The sequence below is a fragment of the Sturnira hondurensis genome, unplaced genomic scaffold (genome assembly GCF_014824575.4).
Source record: "Sturnira hondurensis isolate 20B ecotype Veracruz unplaced genomic scaffold, ASM1482457v3 Scaffold0006496, whole genome shotgun sequence".
NCBI lineage: Eukaryota > Metazoa > Chordata > Mammalia > Chiroptera > Phyllostomidae > Sturnira > Sturnira hondurensis.
Genome location: NW_028079127.1, coordinates 25,191,574 through 25,205,014, shown reverse-complemented (window position 1 = coordinate 25,205,014; position 13,441 = coordinate 25,191,574). Strand labels below are relative to the sequence as shown.

At 40.8% G+C, this 13,441-nt stretch overlaps 1 protein-coding gene across 2 annotated transcripts in view; it reads right to left on the bottom strand.

Moving 5' to 3' along the window:
* CCDC93 (CCC complex scaffolding subunit CCDC93) overlaps nt 1-13,441 on the bottom strand; it is a 107,259-nt gene that overhangs the window by 30,624 nt on the left and 63,194 nt on the right. The window contains exons 12-14 of one of the 2 annotated variants that reach the window (XM_037049905.1): nt 11,109-11,222; nt 5,500-5,562; nt 638-711 (exon numbers count right to left, since the gene is read on the bottom strand). In XM_037049905.1, the coding sequence (XP_036905800.1) occupies nt 638-711; nt 5,500-5,562; nt 11,109-11,222 (251 nt within the window). Of the gene's footprint in view, nt 1-637; nt 712-5,499; nt 5,563-11,108; nt 11,226-13,441 lie in introns of both variants that reach the window. The other variant, XM_037049904.1, reaches the window with a different exon arrangement.

The following is a 13,441-nucleotide window of genomic DNA, read 5'->3' as shown; positions in this document are numbered from 1 at the left end:
CAACAGGCAGAAGCAGCCCATCCCAAGCTAAACCCCTGAACCTGTCTCCATGGCTTCCTTTACTCAGATGTTCCAGTAAGCTGAACAGCCCCATCTTGGCTCACTTCTTTCCCATAATGTTTCTAGAGCGCCGAAGCACCCTCACCTAGGCTCTCTCTTATTGCTTCTTCTATGCTAAGCCCTTCTTGTTTCACTGCCTCCAGCTTTAATAAATGTCCTCTCAAAATAAAAATAATAATAATTAAAATAAACTGGTAACAGTGGTTGACTCCAGGGAGAACTGAGTATCTGGGGGATGAGGTAGGAGGGAGACTTTTCACCATGTACCTTTTTGTACCATGAATCAATTACTTAGTTTTTAAAAACACAAAAATGGAAAAACGGTTAAAAACCCCAAAACATATTGCTTCTGATCTTCAGGGCAACTGGGAAAAACAGGCAGCCCAAGCACATCTCAGCACGTGACTGAGCAATGGGCACATTCTGGATACGACGTGAAATTAACTGACCTATATGAGGACAAAATGACCTCTGGCTCCTTAGCCCTGTGTTCCAGGTACTGGAAATTAAGCCACCAGGTACTGGAAAAGTTACTTTCTTTAAATAAAAAAAATAAACACATGCTGAGACTTCTTACCTTGGATCAGCTTTGGATTCTATCTTCTCGAGGGATGCCTGTTCCTTGTCCAGTTTCTCACTATAACTCTTCAACTGCAAGAGAGAATGGAGGCATTGTTGCTAGACATTTGGGAGAACAGAAGAGCAAGTGCTTCCACTCTCCTTCCCCTTAGTTCCACCTGTACTCCACTTCTGATAGGTGGGTCAGCCCACAAGATTTAGCTATACACTGAGAAAATAGATGGACATGAAAAATAGGATGGGGTTGGAGGGACAACATGGAAGGGTCAAAACCAGACCCTTCTTGAAGCATACTGAGTTGATAAAACCTTGGCAACAACTTTCAATCACAGCAGCAAAGGGGTAAAAAGTCAAGAGTAATGTTGACAGCAGGTACCTTTTATTAGGAAGGGGAACTAGAAGGAGTGGCTATGAGACAGAGACCTGGGTTTAAATGTCAGAATGCCAGTGTCAGGTTTATTAACAGGGCAGGACTAAAGCTCCTATCTTCTTGAATAGTTTCACTTCCATTTTTTGAGTCAGAGTAGGTTTTCAAAAAAGAAATTTTAAAGAAAGTTAAAAAATAAATATAAATTCTAGAGTGTACAGTTATATTATATAATACTAAGCCACTGTTAAAAATGCAATTTGTAATGATTTCTAATATCTACTGTTACACGAAGAAAACAAGGTACAAAACCACAAATATAATATGCTTCCAACTATTATAAAGAAATACATATAATCAAAGTATATGAAGGGGGACGCCCTCAAAAAAAAAAAAAAAAAAGGAATTACTTTCCAGAGGGCGAGTCCCTTGTCGTATAGGCTTCCCCTGCCAGGTGAGTGGTCTCAGAACCCATCTGTATCAGTGTGCCAGGTGCCATTGTTGTGAGAGACTGTGTTTGGCTTCAGTGAATTTTTTTTTTTGAGGACTTTTAACGTGTTTGTCCATTTTAATAATAGGCAACTTATGACTGCATCCCAGTGAGTGTTCAGCAGTTTTAGGCCAAAAACAGCACTACCCCCATGCCCCCAAGATCCTATTCACTGGATCTTGCCCAGAGTGACTTTTTTTTGTTACCCCAATGAAAAAAGTCCTCAAAGGGAAATGTTTTGCTGATATAGAAGAAGTGAAACAAAAATAGCAGAAACAATGAAAGGCATCAAAATCAATGAGTTCAAAAATCAACGAGTTCAATGATTTTGGCAATGAGTTGTTGCCAAAATCAATGAGTTCCACTGAGTAGTAGGAAAAACATCTTAGTAAGTGTACTGCATCAAATGGAGAGTACTTGGAAGGTGACTGAAGTTTAAATATGTAAGAATAAATACACATTTTTATATATATAAATTCTGTTTTTTGGGTCCTCCCTTATACATATATAAAAGAATATATATGTTACTTTCATATGCATGTACTACTTCTGGAAAGATCCATAAGAAAATGGTTATACTAGTTATCTCTGGAGAGGGAAACTGTATGGCTAAGTTTCAGTAGTATACCCCATATACTTTTTGAATTTTGAACTATGTGAATGCGTTACCTATTCAAAAAAAAAAAAAAAATTAAAAGACGTACCAAGGGCTCTAGCTGAAAATTTCAAACACAAGTTGCAGAAATCCCTTCTTGCCCCAGGTCCTAAAAATCTAAACTATTATGTTGGAACAAGGGACAAGAAAGATGGACAGTAGACAGGAATGGACTGAGGAGGCCTACTGCGTGGAATTAGTGGATGCAGGTGGACTGGGCTGCAGGGCTGGGGTATGCAGCAGGATCAGCCAACTGGGCTAAACCACATGGCCTGGCTTCCTCAACCCATGGGCTACTTCATGAGCTGGTGCTCAAGTCACAGAGGCAGGGGAAAGCCCCAGAGAGTTGACAATGCCCAGGAGAAGTGGGGAGTTGTTCAACCGCAAATATTAGTTACCATTGGCTGATCCCACCTAAGAGTAGGACCCACCCTCCCAGAATAATCACATGAAGCAGGCTTCATAAAATGGATACACAGTCCACATAGTTGGTAACAGGAAATGTGAGAATCAAAGAAGGGATCCCATCAAGAATTATCAAACACCTGGCCCTGGCTGGCGTAGCTCAGTGGATTGAGCGCAGGCCTGTGAACCACACAATCGCGGTTCGATTCCCAGTCAGGGCACATGCCTGGGTTGCAGGCCAGTTTCCAGCAGGGGACTCACAACAGGCAACCATACATTGATACTTCTCTCCTTCTCTCCTTCCCTTTCCCTCTAAAGATAAATAAATAAAAAATCTTAAAAAAAAAAGAATTATCAAACACCTGAAGAAAGATAAACCCATAAAAGTGTGTGGAGGATGGTGAAGGTTGGCATCATACAGCTGGAACCCGCGGGGGTTAAGAAGGAGACAGTTAAATAGTTAACCACAAGCTTCAGCTGAATGCAACTATAACTTTTGCAGAAGAAATATTTATCATTTAGCTAGCCTGCGAACAGAGCAATTATACCTGCAGTTTTTCCCTGAGCCTGTGAAACGTCCTTGAGCTTTATCGACTAACTCATAAAATAAACACGGAGACCATGTTCAGAATCCCTGTCTCTCCATCAGAGGACGATGTCCCCACTTTTCCTTAAACTGTGTCTGTGTCTTTCTTAATCTCCTGTCACCCTCACCCCCTCAGGGACCTCCTCCCCATGCAGGTCTTGGCAAAGTCTATAAACTTAACATTAATTTTGATCTGAAGAAATAGTTTATAGGTCAAGAAAAACTTGAGACAACTTATGCCCTTAGAGAGACAGGACAGGACGCAGCATATATTAAAAAGAATTAATTCTGCATACAGAAAATTAAAATTGTGATTGCTGAAATTAAAAAGTAGACAGGCTAGAACCTGGTGGCGGATGCAGGGGCTAGCCAGTCTGCTGGCCTTCTTGCAGTGGTGTGCAGCCCGCCCGCGTAGATGGCATGCAGTCATCTGTTTTCTACCTTCCATGCCTGGCTTTACTTTTCCTAAATCTACTGGAAAGATAGGTCTCCCTGGTTTTCAGTGCCACTAGGGTATCTTGGAAGAGTGGGTTTTGTTGAAATGGTAAAACTGTGAATAATGATGTAAAAGGGTTCAGCGTACTCACTTTGTCCAGTCTTTGCCTAGAATAGGTAAGGAGACTGAGGCCTAAACACAAAGCTCATTACTTATTCACAAGCCTGGTCTTCAGTATCCTTACAAAACCAGGCTTCTTCCTAAGTTATTTAGAACTAGGTTTTGTAGAGCTTCCCATTTCTGTAGATGGGAATTACTTTGACTGTCCTACTAGTAAGCTCTCTTAGAGGCCTTCCATGCCACACTACCAGCTTGGCCCTTTGCATGACATTTCTGCCTTAGTTTCCCTATCTGCAGAACAGAGATGATAACTGTGTTGTTGGTGCTGTTGTGAGGAGTCAGCAGACTTATGTAAGTGACGGGCCCAGAGCATACCCAGCACATAGTAATGCTGACTTGCTATTATTATTTGAGGATAGGCAGAATACTTATTACTGACTTAAATCACACCTCTACCTTTTCAGCACCTAAAAGTAACTTAAGAAATACTTGATTTAGTGTTCAGCACAAAAAGCCACTTAGGATTTATATCCCAAGGCTATGCATGGTTTAGGAAACTGGTGTCAAGATGTGGTCCCTTTAATCTTTTCCAAATTGTTATACACATACTGATCCACTACTTGGCAAACTTCATGTTAGGGACTCTTCAGCATTAAAAGTAAGACAGCAGCAGAAATTCCACTCCAAGAGTTGGTCATCTAATCCATAAGGAATGTAATCCCAGAAGAGTAGAAAGAAAGCTCATTTACCCTAACAGGCATCTTTAGAAAGAATTTTAGAAGAATTTCCTCTAACTGACCGTTTTAAACATTCTGATAATAAAGTGATTTAGTCCAGGTCAGAATTAAAAATCTTTGTCAGGTTTTCAGGTATAAAAGTGCCGCATGCTGCTGTAAACATAAAAATTTTAAGTAGGCAGATTTCACGTGAAATTTTAGAAAACAGGGACTGGTTTGGTTTCAGAGATGTCTGAAGATCAGTCCAGTTTCCATGAGGTCCTAAAAGTACTAGGCGGGGCACTCACAAAGAGGCCTTTATAGAGTAGAGCCATAGCCCGAGCTCCAAAATCACAAGGAGAGCTCTCCGATCCAGGAGGGTAATATTATGGGAATGCACAGGACAGAACTATCTCACTCTCCTCATGACAGAGCTGGCATCAGAGGTGTTGTTTTGCTCATCTGGTTCTCGAGCAATCTGATGTGGGAGGTAAGCAACACTCTAATAAAAATGTGAGATGGTACACTCATAATCTACACTAGAAAATGAACCACATGCTCCAAAAGATACCAGTAAATCCTCCTTTCTTTTGAAACCTCCTCCTCCATCCCACCTAGGCTTAATCAGTAACTTTGAACAGCAAATTACATCACTGTGGTTCTCTCATATTACAAAGGGAAACTGTCTCACTCTCACAAAATTCAGTATTTAGGAGCTATTCCACACCCTGCAGCTAGAGGAGCAGGGGCCATTGATTGTGAATGACCCTCCATGTTCTTTGTTGTGGCCTGCCCCACGCCCCATCAGGCCTACCTTCCTCAGGAATCCTATCCTGACCCTTGCACCCACTCTGTGATGCCTCCCACCTAAATCACTGATGGGTTAGACAGAACAGAGAAGCATGGATAAACTGATGGCATGGGTCAGGCACTGTCATGTGATTGCCCTGTGCCCCCAAATGGGCCTGAGCCCTGAGAAGGGATTCATGACTCCTCCACACAGACTGATGGCACACGGCATTCATAATAGTGCAGGTCAAAAGTGAACTTTAAAAAGGCCTGTGGAGGAAGGAAAATCTGCTCACCTCAGTCAGCGTTTTCTTCATTTCATCGTACCTGGCTTGTAGATTGGTATGATTTGCCTGTAGCTGTAAAGGAAACATAGAAGACAGCTGCTCTTATGCTTACATCACAGACATGGGTGATATTCCCATCTCACAGATGAGAAAATACAAGTGCAGAAAGATTTAAACTGAGCAAATGTGGGAATTTTAGAAAGGCTGCCAACAACAAAGGAAGAAAAAACTCATATATAATACAGTATCAACTACATGTCAGAGGAGGTATCAGATACTCGGCATAATCCTATCACTGCAACTTATGTTCAATGGAAGAAGACAATATCCTTATTTTAAAGATAAAATACAAACTCAGGAAGATTAAGTTACTTGACTAAAGCTTCACAGCTGATAACTGATAAAGCCTGGATTTAAATTCAGGTCTAACTTTTCTACACGGCTACAACTGCTTCAGTTAGCCAACTTGCCCATTCACAGAATACAAACTACACTTCAGTACTCAGGATTCCAGCACAGAATATGACTGATTGGCAAACAATGCAAGAAAGAAGAAAGCATTCTGGACTTCAACACTAACAGGAAGAAAACAAATTACCTTTATTTTGAAAGTTGCATAAATTGTAAACTACACCTCAAAAAATATCATTATCCATTTCTTTACTAAAAAGGTGTATACAGCCTTGTGTTGTCTATGAACTTTTAGAAATCTGAAAACATTCCATTAAAAGTTCAAAGGGTTTGCACATTTCTACTTTTTGAAAGGGGAAATAATGGCAGAAAGCATCATCAAATTATTTGTTACCTGTGTACAAATTAACACTGAGAAATCTTTTCCTATTATCTCAAAAATTATGTCAAAATCACTTTGCCCCATCCTTGAACCTGTAAGCAACTTATTGAGAATTATGTCATCTTCAGGAATCATTACTCCTCAATCACATTTATAGCAGTCTTCAGCTCAATGAGTGGTTATACTTCAACAAGGTCTATCAGGAAGCCAACTCAAACAGATAGCAAAAGTGACAAAGGAGAGAAGCAGGAAGGCTCTGGCTTCTCCCCTTTCACAGGGAGGCATCTGTTTTGTTATGTGTGTGTGTTTTTTTTTCTTTTTTCCTCTTGAAATTCGAGTATTTTAACTCTTGAAAACTCTTTGAAGCTACAGGAAGGGGTCCTGGCATTTTCCCACGGGCTTCAGCCACCTGCCTGCCCTCTTCTCACCCCTGCACCCACCCACCCACCCATCTGGTATTTACCCAATGCTCTGCTCAAATGAGGTGAATGGGAGGAGACTACAAACACAACACAGTCCTTGCCCTCAAGGACCAGTAAAGTGGGGACAAAGGTAAAGTTCGAGAAGAGCAGCAGCTGAGACAGGCCCATGAGGTACTCAAGGAAACAGTCACCTTACTCATCAGGAAGTTCAAGGAAGGCTTCACCAAGAGATTCACATTCAACAGCTGGATCTTGGCAGGGAAGTAGATGCGTGCTAAGAGTGGAAGACTCATCTCTTCTGTTAACTAATTTAGCTAGTAAGTGCTTTACTCTTCTCCTCATCTGACCATATTTTCTTAAACAGGACAGTCCCAGTAGCTAGGCTTAGTTCTCATTTTGCTGTAGTCCTCCAGGTTTCTCCTGCCTACATTTTCTGCTTCCTTAACCTTCATCACCCCCAAAATTCAGCTGGTGGTTGATACTTTCTTACTTGCTTCCTCTTTCTTTCCTCAGTCTTCGGTGTCTTCTCAGCTGTCCACCAGCAGCACCGCAGTTCTGTGCCACTGCAGCAGTTCACTTGGATCATGAACTGTCCTCTACTCCTTCCCTTGCTTTTACCCCTCCCCCATTTCTCTGCTGGACTCAGAACTTCTCCAGGGTTCCTATCACGAAGGCCACAGGTGCATCTTGGTTGCTTTCCCCTTGCATTACTTGTAGGAGAGGTTCTTAAAGTTTCAATTCTCTTATACTCTTGGTAGAGATGTAATTTGGTAAAAATAATTGATGAATAATTTGGCAGTTTTTCACAAAACTGACAATGCACGTATTTTTGATCCAACAATTGTACTTCCTAAAATATATCTTAAAGACATATTTACATATTTGCATAAAGATGACAGCATGAAGACATTCATGGCAGCATAAACTTGCAACTGGGAAAAATATTTTGGAGAAACCTACATACCCATGGATAGGGGTCAGGTTAAATAAATTACAGTGCATATATACTATGTCACACTATGTAGTCATTAGAAAATATACAGTAGATCTATACGTTCAAATCTTGTTCCACTTTTAATGAGCCATGTGACCACAGGCAAAATTACTTCCTTTATCTGTGTCTCAGTTTCCTTATTTTTTAAAATAAGGACAATCTACAGCCATACCACCTGGACCACCTGATCTCATCCAATCTCAGAAGGAGGGTCAGATCTGGTAAGTACATGGATGAGAGAGTACAGTAACAGTACCTTCTTCATAAGGCTGTTGTGTGAACTGAATGAGTTAATTTTAAAAAAAAAACCTTGTAGTTAGTCAGTTAAAAAAAGCCCTTATTAGCCATTAGTATTACTGAAAGAGAGATAGATATCTGTGATAGGGTAAGTGAAAAACAAATTCAATTTTGTAACCAGACTATCCATCATCCCCAGGTGAATGGGCATATGTAAGTACTTGCAAAGGTCTAGAAAATAAAGGTTGGCTCTAAGAAGCAGAACATTTTTTACATAGTTCTATACTATTTGGTTTATTTACAGTAAGCTTAGATGATTCCTATAATTTAAAAGATGTAAAAGCTTGGTTGAAGTGCTTAAAAATTGATATAGGAAAAAATGTGTTTAGTATGCACACACACAGTATATGCTCTCTTAGTGTGACTTACTACTCAGTGTCACTAAGAAGAAAGTGTAAGGTGTGCTCACAGGGCCAGATGAAGTGGCCAGAAAGACAGTTGAAAGAACAGAAGGAACTAGAATTGAAGCTCTAGAGACCTGGATTCTTACACAAAGGCTTATTGTTAGGATTGTTGTTTGTGAGCCCTGTGACTTCTGACAGATTACTAGAGACTATTACAAGATGAAAAAATTCTATAGAACAGCTAGCTGAGAGGTGAGCAGCAGGACAGATTTAGGGACAGTAACAAAGGCGTGTCCAACCTGTGGCTCACGGGCCACATGTGGCCCAGGATGGCTATGAATGCCGCCCCACACAAAATCATAAATTTACTTAAAATCTTTTTTTTGCTCATCAGTTTTTGTTAGTGTTTGTGTATTTAATGATGGTCCAAAACAACTCTTCTTCCAGTGTGGCCCAGAGATGCCAAAAGGTTGGACACCCCTGGCAGAGGCTTCATATTTCTTTTGACAGAACATTGCAAATTAAATTGGGTTTAGCAAGTTAGCTAGAAAAAAACCCCATATTCTTACAGCCCAAAAAAGTGTTTATGAAAATGTTGATGTTGGTTTTAAATCTTTATAAAACATTCACATCTAGGCTTATTTGGAAACATTTTCATCTTTGGTTCCTTGTGTTTGCATAAAGCTTTGGTTCATAAAAGTCCATTCCTGTTTGTATTTTCATTTCATTCTTGAAGCAGTCTCTCCAGGCATATTTTTATCATCATCTGAGACTCCCTAATTCATATGTGACACATGACCCTAAGCAAATCCCTACCTCATTTTCCTCATCCAGTTGGCCAAGCTACATAGGCAGGGGTTATTGCACGTGCCGGTGCCACTGCAATAACGATCACTGTCCTTCACTGACAGCCTGCTGCATATCAGGCAGTATGCCTAGAAAATAACATTTTCTTAGTAAACACAGGTTCAGAGAGGCTTGCCGCTTTCAGCTGGACAAAAAATGTGCCAGGACTGCCCCTGGAACAAGGCGTAGCATTCCTTCTCTCCAAGTTAAAAGAAACTCATGCTGAGATCCTCTGGTTCATAGGGTCTGCAATATCCTCCCTCAGAGGATAAAGGCATTCTGATGGCTTAGAGCCTCATCCTTGATTCATGCCCATCTTTCTGAACCAATCACTTTCAGGTTCTTTTCTCTGGCAAGGATCGGGAGTGAAGATTATATTCTCTGTGCTAAGAATTAAAGATGTCTAAACATATCATCAAATGAAAACCAATCAGAGTCCACCTTGGTATCCTTGTTTGCTTATGATTCAGGGTTTGGTAAAACCAACCTATTGTTTGTTCATCTGTGGTAGAACAAATCATAATAGAACAAATTCAATCAAAGAAATGACTGGGACCATTTGATATAGTACTATCTTTTGAAAATGTGGGATTTGAAAAGATAAAAAATGTACAAGTTCAAAATGCCAACTAGCACCCATTTTTGTAAAGTCAATTGTTGAAATTACTGGTGAACTTCAGAAAGCAATATTCATTCCCATTTTCTCCTGCTACATGTAGTTTTCTAATTAATTAAATCTTATTACCAATGCATACAACAATGTTTTATCTTCTAATGACTATTCCTGAGTCAACCGCCCCCCGCCAGCTTCCTCTTATGTCTACTTTTCAAGGTGAATATATAAAGGTCTTTCCAAAACAGTACTATCCATCATCAAACATTACAGATGCCACCCCTAAAGCTCTCTCAAAAATGATCCTGTTTCCTCCATTTCCCCTAGGATCACTAGTCAAAGCCACCAAGAGCTCATGTCTAGACTACTGGATCAACCTCCTAATGGTTCTACTGGAATCCCTTCTCACCCAAATCCAATTAATTCATGCTCTCAAAGCAAACAGAATGTTCTTTGAAACAAGCAAGGCTGATCATGCTACTTTTCTATTTAAACCCTAAAACGGCTTCTACTGTCCTTAACATGACCTCAGAGGGCTCTGCTGACCACCTGCCTCATACATGACTCGCCATCCATAAAACAGAAACTGGCCAAGACCCTTCCTCTCCCAGGTCTTAGTTCACATTGTTGCCTCAGTCTTCACCCGAGCCCCACATGCTTCCTATGCAGACTTCCTGCCCAGCCAGTGCCTACTCACCTTTCCAGCTGCAGTCCTTTGTGACCAAGATGAGGTCAGGTCTCCCTATCAGCTCTCTAGACTTCTCTTTCAAGCACTTACCACGTCACAGCTCTAACGATGCATGTGCTTTGTTTAGTGTATGTCTCCCATTACTACCTTAAGATCCTTGAAAGTGGGGATACCTTTTTCTTCATTCATCCTCATAGTCTAGTTTAGTTCCTACCATGCATAAGTGCCGAGTAAATATTTGTGAATTAATAATTGCTACTCTTGCCCTGTGATCTTCTTCTAGAATAGAGGTTGGCAAACTTTTCCTGTAAAGAACCAGATAATTAATATTTTAGGCTTTGTAGGCCATGTGGTCTCTGCTGTACCTACTCAACTCTGCCACAGGAGCTTGACAATAGGCATAGAAAATATGTAAACATGCATATATATTTATTCCAAAAAAGTTTTGTTTACAGAAACAGGTGGGGGCTGGGTTGGCACAAGGGCCATAGTTTGCTGACCCCTGTTCTAGAACCTCCTTTGACCATTTTACCACAAAGACCTTAACTCCTCCCCCAATTTTCACTTCTTAAACAATGGTTCCGTTTTACCTGAATAAAATTATGAAAAGAAAACACCAACCTCTTCCAGATGTTTGGTCTTCTGCAGAATCTGCTTGTTCAAGGAAATGACTTTCCGACGGTGAAGTTGGGAGGTTCCTAATTTTTCTGGACTTTCTTCAGCTGATAGCTCAGACTGCTGTGGAAAACAGGGAAGGCAATCCCAAAGGATTTAATGAGTCCACCTTGGTTCATGTAAGAGAGACCCATTCCTGCTCAGTCTGGGCAGAGCACCAATGGCTCCTGTGCACAGCGTAGGTCCAGAGAAGAGACTCAGCACAATGACCACTCCCTGTCTATGTAGCTGCATTCCTGGCACAGGGAATGGCATGTGCCAGAGCATAGGAATATAATATAGACATAATTGTGGTTATATTGTTATCATCAGGCAAAGGACATCATCAAAGGTCCTAAACAGAAGAGTTACATGGTTGCACACACATCTTCATATTACCACTGTGGAGTTATCAAGGATGATGAATTCATTAATTTTCATCAATGGTTAAAAAGTTTAACCATTCAGCCCTGGCTGGTGTAGCTCAGTGGATTGAGCACAGGCCTGTGAACCAGATGATGGAGGTTCGATTCCCAGTCAGGGCACATGCCTGGGTTGCAGGCCAGGTCCCGGTGGGGGACGCACAAGAGGCAACCACACACTGATGTTTCTCTCCCTCTCTCCTTCCCTTCCCCTCTAAAGGTAAATAAATAAAATCTTTAAAAAAAATTTAACCATTCAGAAGCACTTACAATGAGAAACATTAGTCTCTCAACTTATTTCTCCCCACCCATGGGCTCTTTTAACCATTTCTTCTTTCTCTTTTTCTGGTATTCACAGAACATGGATTTGAGAAGCATAAAAGTTGCTGATAGAGGCCAGTAGGAAATTTCTGAAATTATATACATTAGGAGGAGATGGAGAAGAAAGATTGGACAGGATATAGAGACTGTCAGGAATGGAAGTAAGGGAGAGATTCTGGATGAGGTGATGAGGTGAATGTAGCAACGTTCCTGAGAAATCACACAAAGAAGGAAGCAGCCTGTTGCAGATGCTGATGCAAACACATGCGCAGGACACCAAGGAGAAGCCTCAGGGAAAAGAAACAGAAAGGCTGACCCTGTTGCTACAGGTATACTTAGAATACTCAATTGGAAGATCGTAGACAGCTTTACTGAACACGAATAGTTTAATACCCATTATAACTACATTTCCTTTTTTATTGGAAGCATCCCAGTTCCAAACAAATCACAGATTTTAAGCTCAAGTACAATAAAACAATTGGATATTTGATTTTCCTAGTATGTTTTAACAGCCACCATGGGCTTGAAAGTCTGGAAGATTTACTCATGGCAAAAAGAGATGGGAAAGTGAGGAGGAGGAAAAAGTAAATGGCACAGTCATCATTTATTTTGGGTATGGATTTCCCTGAATAACTCAGCAGCATTGTTAATAGGTGAATACTTTTAGCTCCTTAACAACTCTGGAGGTAGGACATAACCAGCAGGGTGTGGTTGCATAAAACAGTAAGGAACGTCATTTTCTACCTTGTGGGCTGGTAGGCCATAAAGGAAATAGAAACACAAAGTACTTGGCTCTGCAACATATCTAGTCTCGAAACCTAGGATTTTGGAAAATGTCAACTAACATATTTCAGCTTATCCAGATTTCTGGGAAGTGGAGTTACCTTTTAAAGATATAATTGGACATATCAAGACATCCATGACCTGTAGTCTGGGGAAGGAGAATTCTTTTTGAAAATTATTTGAGTACAAAAAAAGGGGAGGAAGAGGAAAGAGCAACCCCTCTCAATTTCCAAATCACCTGTCAGAAACAGAATTCCAGTTAACTAATACAGTCTGCTCTGCTTTGACGGCATCGCCCTGAACTGTGTTACTAATTTGGTCACTTTTGTCTGCTATAAATTTAGTAGTGTTTTTCTTATAGATAATTTAGATTTGGGTTTTAACACCCAACTTGACCCTGATTTCTAAAGTGCCACTGGAATATCCTCAAAGAACTTTCCCTTAGTAGCAGAATGACATAAGCCTTCTACCATACAATTTATTGACATTTAAATTAGAATTAATCCCCCATCCATAAGAACTACCCCACATGGTACATCCCCATGTTTGATGTTCAGATTATCTTCAGTACCCTGACACCTGATCTTCTCCATCTACTTGTCTGGATTTGAACCAGACCATGCTGTGGGCAGGCAGGTCATGGGGGGTCAGTGTCTCACGTGTGTCCCAGACCTCCTCCAGTCTGCAGGGGTGCGCACACACTCTCTTGGTGCTATCCGGAACCCTGGGCATGGGTTCGATGATGTCTCCAATTCAGAGTAGGTTTTCTGATTA